The following is a 13,850-nucleotide window of genomic DNA, read 5'->3' on the forward strand; positions in this document are numbered from 1 at the left end:
ATCCCCTTAAAAACAAAACCAAACACCAAATCCGCATTCTGACTCTCATTTACAAACCAACAGCAGAGATTAAGAAATGAATGATTCCTTTAGCAGGTTTATCGTACACACAGCTTTTAAAATAAAAAAAAATAACTGAGTATCATGTAAGATAAGTGGCATAAATACAACATTTAGGTTGAGATATCAAGTACAGTAATCTCTCCCTTTTCATCTTAGTTTATACCCTACACAGATCAGAATTTTACAGCCCCAGGGAAAGGGTGTTAACCCAGCTTTCAGCCTTCTTTGTGACACCCTGTCCTGAGGAGCCATAGGGGTAATTTGGTCAGCACTAAAGGAAACTACCCACAGATGGTGTTGAGCAGAAAGAACACTGTAGCTCCATCCTCCCTAACTCTCTAGTCCCTTCCTAACATGGTAGCCATGCTGAGGTTTGTGAGCAGTTGTCTTTTCAGCTTCCGTGCCAAGGGAATTCTGTGGCCAGATTCTACACTCACCTCCACCTAGCATGCAGAGGTTGGAATCTCAATCCAATCATCTCGAACCACCAACCCCAGCGAATCTTTTTAAAGATGGTAAATGTAATGATATGGGGAACAGAAGAATATTCTCAGGCAAACAGTTCCCCCTAATCAGCCCTAAAGAACTCCCTGGGAGATTGGTTAAGAGTCATGTCCAAGTTCTGGATTGACAAAATGAGGCAACGACTTACCAAAGGTCAAACACAAAAAGTAACAGGCCCATTATTAGAAGTCTGGTCTCACTTGCTAAGCTTCTAATCACTAAATCATAGTCCCCCACTCCACCATCAGTAAATAAATCAACTTTTTTTGTTGTGGTGGTTTTTTTTAACATCTGTAAAACAAAGAATACTTTGCAGTTGCAAAGCACTTTTGTAGAGTACTTTTTCCATCTGCAATAAGTGTTTTGCCATGCTGCCTAAGAATTAGATGGCACACAGAGAGAGAGAACAAACAGATTAAGGTGCAACTTGGTGTATCTACGTGAGTGGGTGCTATCAGTGGCTCTGATTAAGTCCTGTCCTACACTATCAAAATTAACAAAAGGAGAAAGCAGCGAACACAATTTATCCTGCAATTGCAGTTGAAGAAAAAACCTGTTCAGCACCATGTCAGAAACCATTTCTCAAATTTGTTGAATACCTTTCAGTAAAGACCCCAGACTTGCCCAATGGCAAAATGATTCAGAAACTTTAATGCACTTCTGAAGTCTGTAGGCCTTTATATTCTGCTAATATGCTCTATTATCGCCTTTCAACTCAAAGACTAGAATTGTTCCAGCATTTATCCATTCTGGAACTTAGTCAAAAGCAAATGGTATCTGAAGAGAACAGATTTTATTACCCATGACTCCTACTGCCAGTGATTCAGCTCCTACAACATTTGGATCTATATTCTATTCTGCACAAGTTCTTAAACTGCATTCACTACAGTAGTCACAAGTGCCTGATTTCTGGTCAGAGGCTCAAACCATTTGTGCCAGCTGCCTTTTAACCCGTAACATGGGATGTTATTTCAGACAGATCTTGGACAATTAAGAAGTTACACTATTTGCACTCTATCCTACCTACATTTCTTTTCCACAAATTCCTCTCATAAGAAAGTGGTATAGAGACAAAACTTTTTCCTATTTCAGATAAAGTCAGAGGGCAGGTCCTTCAACACTACATGGAAAAGTAGTGCTTGTTATTTCCTGAGTCCTGAAAGAGTTGGTTGCATATCACCGTATGAGACTTCTGAACAAATTTAATCAAGCAGATAACATTCTGTATGGTGATATTAGCACCTATCCCCATCACTGATGTGGAAATCCAGCATCATCTGATCCATGCAAACCCTGCTTTCACCTGCCTGAAATAAAGGGTCTTTGAGAACCAGGAGATCCATCCCAAGACACAGCTACTCGTATATTGTGCAGTGGTTGTTCCAACACTACCGTACGTATGCAAAACCTGGACAACATACAAGTATCATTTGAAGGCACTTGGACAGTATCATCAAAGCTGCCTCAAGAGAATCCTAAATATCTCTTGGGAGGATGGGAGAATAGGTGCACGAACACTAGCATCCTGTAAGAGTCTAAAATGACCAGCATGAAAGCCATTATTATATATCAACTACTTTGCTGGACTGGTCATGTGGTTTGGATGTCTGATCAGCACCTCCCAAGAACAGATTCTGTTTTCCAAGTTGGAGGAAGGTCAGAGGAGCATTGTGGGCCAGCAGAAGCAACATAAGGACATGAAGGTACACATAAAAGTGCAGCATCAATGTTGACACTTGGGAGAACCTTGCCCAAGACTGTCCTCAGTGGAGGACGGTAATCTGTGAGGGGGTGGTTCAATTTAAGCGGTCCCACCGCAGTGCAGATGAGGAGAGGCAGAGAAGAAAAGAGCTTCAAACTCTGCCCTACACTCCTCCACCAGCTACCAACACCTGCCTCTTCTGTGATAAGATCTGCAGCTCTAGAATTGTGCTGATCAGCCATCAACGGACTCACAAATAGGAGTGTGACATTAAGATGTCCTACTCGTTATCGAGTGACCGCCAGTATTAGCAGCTGTGATAACATCCTTATACCTGTAAGACTAGACTGGGAGTCTGGTCTTGAAGACAGTAAATACCCCAAGTTTTATGTAGGAGAGCAACACAATGGTATGTGTGTGGGAGGGTGACTCCTGAAATCTTGGCTTTGTATAGCCAGCCCCCAGATCCATCATAGAGTGTACAGCAGTAACAGCAGCTCCTAGGAAGCTTGTCTCTACTCATTTCTTAATGACCAGTCAATACTAAACCTCACACCTCAGAGAGGTGCACACTAGGTTCCTAAGATAAACCACTGTTCCATTTTTTAGACCTAAGAACCATTTCCCAAAAGCCCACCATCATGTAGATGGAGTAATTAGAAGAGCCAGCTTTAGACTCCAGATAACATACCTCCCTCTAGACTAGTAACAGACTGTGTTCAAATCTGCATTAGCGCTGAACAAATCCACAGAGACATTCAGCACAGCACTCAGTCTGATGGCTTCTTGCTCATATAATTAAACTTCCAGTTGAGACCAATGCAGGATTAGCTAAAAATAGTTCAACCACCTCAATATTTAGACAATCATGGAAGGAGCACTATACACCCTTCAACTGCAATATTCATGATTGTGGATAAAACCGCTATATGATTTGCTGAGGAGATTTCTTCAATACAGCACTTCATTGACAGTATTTGCACCAGATACAGCAAGTTTAGGTTGCAAAGCTCAGCTGGACCATCCCATAACACAAGGTCACTATTTACATCCTAGGAAGAGTCCGTCACATCATGCTGTCTAGCCTATATAGCATTTTTATTTGGCTTTAAAGGGTTCCTCTTCACAAGTTTTAGTAAGAAATACTGTTGCTCAGTGCCAAGTTAACTGTCAGGTGGGGCTCAGCACAAATACCACATCAGGAAACTACAAAGAACTGGAATGGTGTCCACTATCACATCATGCCTGCAGATTTGCCCTTTAAACGCAAAGATAACATGCTGACAGATGACTCAGCTGTAAGTATAGTATCAAGCATAATGCCTCCCGGAAAATGCCCCGACAAACCCATGCTCTCAAATAGAAAATTTCTTCAGATGGACCTTTTTGCCATCAATGGAAAATCTGTTTTACTTCTAGGAAAGGACATATCAAGAATCAGATATATACCTCTTGGACTAGAAACAAACATGCTTGGATGTGTCCTCTCCAAACTCCTCTCATTCTAGCATCAGGGAGTTTGTTACTATCTGAACAGAACTAAATAATTCAACAAAACATTTAGGGATTTTCTTAATCTAGGGTTCTGGGTTTTTAAATGTCACCTAACACATTCCAACACTACCACAAAGCAAACTGTACTTTGGCACACAGACTAGCTGGTCGAGTTAAACCCTAAACTTGACCGACCAACTTGAACATGAAAGCAGATAAATTGACTTTTCTCTGTTAGTGTGAAAACATGCTAGTTAATGAGTTCTAAAACCCAAAAAAAAAAAAAAAGTTACTCTAGACAAGATAAACTTTACACTGTTCATAGCATGGAGGGATAGCTCTAGTTATTAGCAAATTTTCACAAACTGACTGTTCCAAGTGGACTAAATGATATGCTATTGGAATAGGGCCCTCCCAATTCACATTCCATTTTAGTCAATTTTACAGTCATAGGATTTTTTAAAAATCAAATATTATTTCCTCTACGGTAAACCCTTGAGATACACGCAATCAAGTTGTGTGTCTCAGGTTAACATGACTGCCACTCCTGTCAGGGCAGCAGCCTGACTCTTGCCACCCCTGACAGGAGGGGTTTCCTGCTCCTGTCAGGGGAGGCAGCTGCAAGTCAGGGTGCCATCCCTGACAGAAGCAGTTTCCCCACCTGGTCAGTTTCCTAGGTCCTGCAAGCTGTGGGGAGACAGGAACCAGGCTGCCCACTGGTTCCCAGCATCCTGACACTCAGAGCCAGGAAACCAACCAGGCCTGCCAGACTGGTCAGTTTCCCAGTTCCTGTAACCAGCAACCTGGTTCCCCTCGACTTGCATGAAAATTTGAGTTATGCAAGGGTTGCAGAAACTCAACCGCTGCATAACTCAAGGGTTTACTGTATTTCAGTCTGAAATGTCATGATGTTTTAATGGTTGGAATGAATGAAAAAGGAGCTGGGGATACGCATGTTTGCAAGATTATTGTAGAGAGGGTTGCCATACTTCTACCCTTATTTCTGTATTACCCCTGGCGACACCACTGCACTCAGCTGGACAGCAGCAGAAGCTGCTGCCTGGGAGCCCATCTCTGATGGAAGACTCACCGCCAGCAGCAGCAAAAAAGTAAGGATGACATAATATTGCCACCCTTAGTGCTGCTGGGTAGGCACTGCCTTCAGAGCTGGGCACCTGGCCAACAGCTCTGAAGTCAGTGCAGAAGTAACGGTGGCAATTTAGGAGGGATCGCAATAACCACCTTCTAACTCTCCTGAAATTCCCTTTTGGGGTAGTGCCCCCCGAGTTTGAGAAACACTGGTTTCCCCCCACAAAATCTATAAAGTATAAGATAAAAAACACAAAAAAGATGTCATGGGGTCCCATAATGTGTTTTTTATGGTCACGAATTTAGAAAAGGTCTACATGTTAACCAGCAAGGATTCCAGTACCAACAAATGTTAAACATTACTATTTCATTTCAGATATTCCCAATAAAGAAATACATAAACCCAATAACTCTAGTTTATCCATACCTTTACACTCCCTTATTCAGTGGATTTAGTAAATGTCTGCACTGAGGCAGATTACATTCGTGCAAGTCACAGTTCCGCACTATTCTAAGAACTTACCCTGGTACAGCTATACCACAGGCTAAAAAACACATTGTAGGCATAGCCTTCACCTCTAGGTCAGATGCTCTTACCTCGGAATAGCAGTCCTTCTGTCACTGTTAAACTGAGACACCACAACATTTCCTGGGATTATTTTTTTGCATACAGTGAATACATAGGTACTTTGTATTCACCCAGGGCAAGAAGTTTTAAACAAGGGCCATTTACTTACTACAGTAAATATGATTCTTCACTATAACTGACTGTATGGACCTACATTCCCTGCCTTCCTTATCAGCAATATTTTAGTCTTACAAATTGTTTTTTATTTACTAGAAGGAATTGACCTGTAGTTGGTGTTATTACCCCCTTTATATCCACTAGTAGGAGTGCAGACAAGACTAATGCACCCATCCTACTCAACCACACACAGCCACCCAAAGCGCCTTTGATCCTGAAAATACAGATGCACACAAACAGTGCTGTTGACTTTGCAAGAAAGGTTCTGCAGGATAAGCACCAAAGTTCTGAACTCAAGTATCACCCAAAGTTATCTCATAAGGGCAGTCACCTCAAAACAAAAAAACCCTATAGTTACTAAGTTAGTTAGCAATTCTATTTTAGTTTTAAAAGAAAGCATTGGGAAGATTAAGTCAATCATGTCACAGTATGCCATTTAAATTATAAAAGAACATACTTTGAAAATCTAAAAATGGAGAGAAAGATGGAGCAGGCTCACTAAAATGCAAAGCACAACAAAACACGGGGTTGCACATGATACTGTAACATTTATGTAATAAACAGTTACTGAAATAAGCCAACATGTCTCTGATATTAATAATAAAATCATCAAGTTTGTAAACAGTTTGGTAAATACTTTTGTTTGTACAAGGTGGTACAAAGTGTTGCTATACTGGGCCACAACTCACAGAAAAAAATTCAGCTAAAGTATGCAATTCAACAGTTGTTTGCAGTATGCTATATGAAATTAATGTGATGCTCCATTGGCATTGCTGATACATACAGACTAGCTTAAAGTCCAGCTGTGGAGCTTCTTATTGCCATTAAACTAGGGTGAGGAAACGGTTTTCAGTTGTATTTTTTATCTAAGAGGGAGAGATGGATTGATGGGCTGCATTTCCCATTAGAACCTAGCCCAGTTGCAGTAGTCACTGAAAAAAGTCACAAGAGCCATAGAAATTTCCTAATGTACTACCCAACAGAAATGAAAATTTTAACTGGTCTCTAACAAACAGCAGCAGGCATCTCTTCCATGTTTTCCTGACCTGCTGATGCTATCAGGCAGGAATAATTCAAAAGAAATGAAATGAGAATGAGTTTAAACTTCAGAACATCTGCAGCCTAGACACACACAAATCTGTCAGCCACTGAGAGAATGTGTGTGCAGGGTCCACCTCCAGTGAAAAGTTCTTCTGCTCCTGTAAGCAGTCAGGTCAAAGAAGACTACTGTTAAATATGCTTGGGAGGGATCTAAGCAACAGATAGGAAAAGGGGGAGTGAAACCCACCCTACTGGTAGAGCTCCTCCAGCTAAGGCTACTGACACTTTGCATGTTCTTGCTCAGGAGAGGCACAGTGTTTACCTGGACACTGGAGTGGAATGGGGCAGGGCTCACTAAAAAGAAGATGAGTAGGGCCAGTATTTAGGCGGGCGATGGGGCAGGGCAGGGCAGGGCAGGGCACCCCCCCAGAAGATGAGGATGGCTGTATCTACCTGGGCACTGGGATGCACCAGGCCCCCTTCCACAGAGAAAGTGAGGACTGGTATTCACTTGGGTGCTGGGGTAGGGTCCCACAGAGGGCAATAAGGAAGGTCAGTATTTACCTGAGCAATGGGCTGGAGTGGGATGCAGCTGGGCCTCCCACAGGGGGGGGCAAGCAGGGCCAGTATCTCCTCCTGCCCCCGCCAGGGGTGAGCACGTATTTACCCAAGACACCCCACCAACCCCGCAGAGGGGCACCAGGGCGGTAGGTGCCCGGGCACAGGGCTGGCAGGGCACGCCCTGCAGAAGGGATAAGAAGGCCCTTTATTACCTGGGCGCTCAGGTAGCGCTTGAGGCACTCCTCGCACACCGCCTTCTTGCAGCAGGGCAGGGGCTTGACAGGCTTCTCCTCCAGGCACACCCGGCAGCGCAGCACCAGCAGGGGCCCGAAGTCCCCCGCTATCAGCCCGGAGAAGGGCTCGGGCAGCAAGTAAAAGTCCACCTCGATGCTGCCCGCCGAGGTCAAGGGGTCCCCGGCAAGGGCTCCGGCGGGCGGGGAACCCGGCCCGGCGCGGTCGTTCTCCACGCAATACACGGTGCAGTACACGTGCCTCCGCGGAGGGAGGCGGCGGCGGCTGCTGCCCCCGTCCGGCCCCGGCCCCTCCTCGGGGGGCGCCGCTGGCTCCCCGCCGACCCCCGGCCCTCCCGTAGGAGACTCAGCGGGCGGCGGCTCCTCGCTGCGCTCAGGGCTCCCGGGGACCCCGGCGGGAAGCGGCTCCTGCTCCCCGCTCCGTCGCCTGCTGCCAGGCTCCGGCCCCGTCGGCCCGGCCGCCTCCCGCCCAGGCTCCCGAGTCCCCCCAGCCGGGAGCGGCGCCTCGCCGGGGGCCGCCGGCCGCAGGGCGCTCAGCGAGCTCTGCCGCTCCCCCATCCCCGCCGCTTCCCATCCAGCCGCCTCCGGCCGCGCTTCTGCTTCCGGGTCCCCGCCCCGCCGCCTGCCCCGGGCCAGCCGCTGCCGGGGGCGCCCAGCTCAACGCTGCCCGGGCAACATTCCCGGCCCCGCGCCCATCCCGCGGCCCCCGGGGAGTCCCCCGGCTGGGGCGGACAGCTACACTCGGCTCGGCCCGGCCCGGCCCGGCCCGGCCTCAGCTTAGCCCCCCCCAGGAGCCGCGCCGGCTGCCCGATCCCTCACATCTATCCTGCCCGGCCTCGCCTCCGTCACGCCCCTTCCTGCCCACTCGCCTTCACGTACACCCCGCCTCAGCCCTCTCAAAGTGCCCCCTCCTGGCTCTCACTCCCCCTCCGCCTGCTCCTCCCACACCTCCTGGCTCAGCCGCCCGCCGCTGCCTCCCTGCGAGAAACCGGAGCGACCAGATTGGACGTGGGAAAAATCAGACCTTTGGGGGCGTGGAGAATAGAGGTGCAGCTGTAAGACAGATATTTTGGAGCATAAGCTTTCGTGGGCAAGTATCCGCTTCGTCAGATGCATAAGCAGGTCTTTTTCCAGGAAAGCTTATGCTCCAAAATATCTGTTAGTTTATAAGGTGCTACAGGACTTCTTGTTCTCGAAGATACAGACTAACACGGCTACTTCTCTGATAGCTACAAGACAGAGCCCCTGGTGCCAGTACAGTCCCAATAATTTCCGGCTTTCGAGTCACTCTTCTTTACACAAACCTCAGAATCCTTCCGCAGTCACATCCGCCCCATCTACTCACCCACCTTTCACTGTTACTCTCATAGACAGACATCCTCCTCTCACGCTATCTGGTTACCTCTTTATCCTGCCACACACACAAACTCTTGCTTTCCTCTTAACCCTTATCTCTCACACACATCTTTACCCATCGTGTATATCTTTAAGAACATCAGAAACGGGAAGCCTGCTAAACAACCAGTAGGACCACTGGATGATGGAGATGCTAAGGGAGAACACAAAGATCATAAGGCCATTGTGGAGAAACTAAATCAATTCTTACTTCAATTTTCACTGCTGAGGATGTTAGGGAGAGTACCAAACCTGAGCCATTCTTTTTAGGTGACACATCCACAATTAAGGTGTCATTAGAGGAAATTTTGGGACAAACAGATAATAGTAACAAGTAACACCAGGACCAGATGGCATTCACCCAAGAGTTCTGAAAGAACTCATGTGAAATTGCAGAACTATTAACTGTGGTTTGCAATTTATCCTTTAAATCGGCTTCTGTACAGAGAGGAGAAACTGCTGTTTCCCACAGGTATGTTCACACCTCCACATTAGATACTGTTAATGGGCCACGTCCTCCCTGATTGAATTGGCCTTGTTTCTCCTTCCTCGATGTTCACACCTCCACATTAGTTACTGATAATGGGCCACATCCTCTGGGACTGAACTGACTTTATCAACTCTGGCCCTCCTCTTAACAGGGACTCCCTCTTTTTCATGAGCCTATAAATTTAGGACCTCCACTGGAATTCCCAGGCTGTGTCTACACTAGCTCCCTACTTTGAAGGGAGTATGGTAAGTAGGGTGTCAGGAGATTATTAATGAAGTGCTGCGGTGCATATGCAGCACTTCATTAAGCTAATTCTCCCTCATGGCAACTTCAAAGTGCCGGCATGCGTGTAGCCTCAGCTAACCTGCCGGTACTTTGAAGTCCCTTTACTCTTCAAAATTCTGAGTAAGGGGACTTTGAAGTTGCCCAGGCATTTCAAAGTACTGGCAGGTTAGCTGCAGCTACATGTGAGCCAGCACTTCAAAGTTTAACACTTCGAAATTGCCACAGGGGAGAATTAGTTTAATGAAGTGCTGCATATGCACCACATCACTTCGTTAATAATCTCCCGACACCTTACTTACCATGCTCCCTTTGAAGGAGGTAGTTAGTGGAGACACAGCCCCGCTCATGCAACAGGTGAAGAAATAGGTATCTCAGAGCCAGAAGGGACCTTCAGAGGTCATTGAGTCCAGTCACTTGCACTCACAGCAGGACCTATCACCATCCCTGATAGATTGTTCTTTTTTAAAAATTTATTTATGCCCAGATGACCCCCTCAGGGATTGAGCTCACCACCCTGGGTTTAATAGGCTAATGCTCAAGCTACAGAAGCAGCTCTTTGCCCACAAAAGCTTATGCTCCAAAATATCTGTTAGTCTATAAGGTCCTCTCATGAATTGAAAACTGATTAAAAGACAGGAAACAAAGGGCACGAATAAATGATAAGTTTTCAGAATGGAGAGAGGTAACTACTGGTGTTCCCCCTAAGGGTCTGTACTTGGACCAATCCCCTTCGACCTATTTATAAATTATCGGGAGTAAGGGGTAACCAGTGAGGTGGCAAAATTTGCTGATAATACTAAACTGTTCAAAATAGTTAAGAACAAAGTCTGTGTAGAGCTTCAAAAAGATCTCACAAAATTGATTGGGCAACAAAATGGCAAATTACTTTTAATGTTGATAAATGTAAAGTAATGCACATTGGAAAAAATAATTCTAACTTTACATATGAAATGATAGGGACTAATTTAGCTATCACCACTCAAGAGAGTGAGCTTGGAGTCACTGTGGATAGTTCTCTCAAAACATCTACTCAATGTACTGCAGCAGTCAAAAAGGCAAACAGAATGCTAAGAATCATTACAAAGGGATAGAGAATAAGACAGAGAATATCTTATTGCCTCTGTATAAATCCATGGTACACCCACATCTTGAATACTATGTACCGATGTGGTCACCTCATCTCAAAAATGTATGTCTTGGCATTGGAAAACGTTCAGAAAATGGCAACAAAAATTAGTAGGAGTTTAGAATGGGTGCCATATGAAGAGAGATTAAAAAAGGCTGAGACTTTTCAGCTTAGAAAAAAGGAGACTAAGGGGGTTATGATAGAGGTCTATAAAATCATGAGAGGTGTGAAAAAAGTGAATAAGGAAAAGTTATTTCCTTGTTCTCATAACAAAAGAACTAGGGGTTAGCAAATGAAATTAATGGGTCTCAGGTTTAAAACTAACAAAAGAAGTTTTCTTCACACAGCAAATAGTTGGCCTGTGGGACTCCTTGCCAGAGGAGGACTTAAACAGGGTTCAAAAGTAAACAAAAAAAAAAAAGACCTAGATAAGTTCATGGAAGTTAGGTCCGGTGACGGCTGTTAGCCAGGATATGTAGCAATGGTGTCCCTAGCCTGTTTGTCAGAGGTTGGAAATGGATGCCAGGAGAGGGATCAGTTTTGTGATTACCTGTTGTATTCACTCCCTCTGAGGCATCAGGCATTGGCCTCTGTCAGAAGATGGAATACTGGGCTAGATGGACCTTTGGTTTGACCCAGTATGGCTGTTCTTATCCCTTAACATTGCCTGATTCACATACCTGCTCTTAACTCTGAAGCTGGGACTGGAAGCCTGGGCTTTGCACCCACACCCAGCTCTTGTCTCAACTTTGGTTTACCTCATTCACATCATCCCTCCCAGAGTCACAGGCCTTCTCTTGGCCCCTATTCTAGGGTACAAGGGTAAGGGGGTGCAGCTTATCACTCCTGATCACAAAAGATCTCACAAAAATTGTTCCAACTCCACTGAACTGGAGGTTCCACAGCTCCCCACAGGGGCCTTCAAGGCTCTTTCCTGACCCAGATTCCACTTATGGCCTGGTCTAGGGATGAGGCCTTGTGGACCAAAGATAGGGTTGCCAGGTGTATGGTTTTCAGCTAGAATACCCAGTCACAAAGGAACCCAGTTCACAGTAATCAGGCTGCCTGCAGATCCCAGAAGCAGCCAGCTTGTCCCTCCAGCTCCTAAGCAGAGAGTGGGCATTGGTGACTCCATGTGCTGTCCTTGGCCTGAGCACCAGCTCTGCAATTCCAGCTGGTGGAGAACTGTGGCCAATGGAAACTGTGGGTGTGGTGCAAGAGGCCATCATCTTCCAGGAACTACCTGAGATATTTGCTGAACGGAGGCCAACACCCTGAGCCTCCATGGGTCAGGCAGTCCCTGCTGTGTGCATGCCCTCTCATAGAAGTCTATGAGGTAGTAAATTCTTCCTGGGGAATGCAGCAAACTGTGCCCTTTCCCATGGCTCTCTGTGGCAGGGGAACAGGCAGCAGTGTCCCCATATGAATGTTGGGAGGGGAGTTTAAGGCCCCCCACCCTTTGTAAAGGGCACGTGGGGGGTGGGAGACGCAGGGCTGGAGCAGTCCTCAACAGAGGGCAGGTGCCCGCAGACAGCCACTTTCATCTGCCTGGGGTTTCTGTCTCTTTTTTGTATGGGTTTATGAGAAGCAATCCCATTCCAGGCACATCTAGATTTTCTGGCACAACCAACCCCTGACTTTGCTTTAAGTTGTGACATGAACTCTGTATACATATCTCATCATGATCATCAAGTTCAGAATATCACATTTTCAAAAGACTTTCTAGATATATCTTTACAGGACAATAACTCAATAGGCAATCCATTGATTTAATTGCTGATATGTGGCGTTCAATCCTTCTTTTATCCCCTTGGGATAACTGGACTCTGACTGTCACAACAGCATACACTCTTTACCATTACTGCAACCTCTGTACACCATAGCCCACGCAACACAACTTTAACTTTGCTCCCTTTGGAATACCAACCACTTCTGCTCTTAACTCTCTAGCTAACTGCCTGCTCCCTGATACTACATCAAACATCTTTAGCGAGTTTGCACAGAAGTTTAAAAGATAGTGTTAAGTTACAATGTGCAGTCCATATTGTGCAATAGATGTGGCAATAGTAAAATGTGTACTTCCATGTTGAGGAATAAAAGAAACATACTCTTAGATGACAAAACTTTTTCTCCCCATTTTCTTGCTTTTGTGGTGTTGTGTCAAATTTGTTTTGTGTGTAGCAATTCTTCGCAACAAAGGCTTTTTTTCCCCCATTAATTTTATATGGTTTAATCATGTAGATGGCATGCTACTTTATAACAGGTAAGCTGGAGACTCTCCATTCACTGAAAAATGTGATTTGGTTCTTTTAGTTTATCTAACTGCTATTCAGTCTAATCACACATTCATCTAAACAACTGATTTTATTGGATAAAATAGATGTGATGTTTCCTAATGCACAATTGCAATAAGTGTTTGGCTCTTCAAGTGACCACAGACCAGATCTGTAAAACCTAATTTTTAAATTGAAATCAATGAGAGTAGGTTAGTTTTGAAAACTTCCCTAGGTTCTTATGTGCATCTTCAGGCACTTAAATACCATTACAAATCTGACCCCACAAGACTGACCCATCCATCACTACAACATTATGCTGATGGTACATGCATATTCGAAGCACAGGGAACTACACAGACAACCTATTCCTACAATTCTTGCTATTTCAATATTTTTATGACAATCCACAATCCATAACAAAATTAAGGGATATTTCCAGCATGGCTGTGAGGGGGTGCAGGGCCTGGGGAAACCTTCCCACCACCACCTGGGGGCCTGAGGCAACCCTTCCAATGCAGACCCCACCCCTGCTCTGCCCCCATCCCCTTATCCTATCACCTGAGCAAAGTGTCTCAGCGGCTTATAGGTGGCTGGCATGGTGGTCTCAGGGTTTGCCTTCCACCCCTGCACTCTCCATGCTGATGATCGGAGCACGAGCGGCCCAGCAATCTTGTCCCTTACACTGGTCTCCCGGTCCACTGCACCCCGCTTCTCTGCAGTGGTGAGACGCAGAAGTGCCCTGAGGCCAGAGCATGCTACTTCCCACCAATGCTGAGAAGCTGTGCCCATTCATATGGGAGGGCAGTGGGGTGGAGCAGACTTCTCAGC

The 13,850-nt window shown here is 45.7% G+C and overlaps 1 protein-coding gene across 3 annotated transcripts in view; it reads right to left on the bottom strand.

The window, feature by feature from the left end:
- RNF217 (ring finger protein 217) overlaps positions 1-8,190 on the bottom strand; it is a 79,361-nt gene extending 71,171 nt beyond the window's left edge. For all 3 annotated transcript variants that reach the window (XM_074990629.1, XM_074990627.1, XM_074990628.1), the window contains exon 1: positions 7,412-8,190. In XM_074990629.1, coding sequence (XP_074846730.1) covers positions 7,412-8,008 — 597 coding nt within the window. In that variant the 5' untranslated portion in view covers positions 8,009-8,190. The remainder of the gene's footprint in view (positions 1-7,411) is intronic.
- Between the last annotated feature and the right edge of the window lie 5,660 nt (positions 8,191-13,850).

This window comes from Carettochelys insculpta, chromosome 3 (assembly GCF_033958435.1).
Source record: "Carettochelys insculpta isolate YL-2023 chromosome 3, ASM3395843v1, whole genome shotgun sequence".
Classification (NCBI taxonomy): Eukaryota; Metazoa; Chordata; order Testudines; family Carettochelyidae; genus Carettochelys; species Carettochelys insculpta.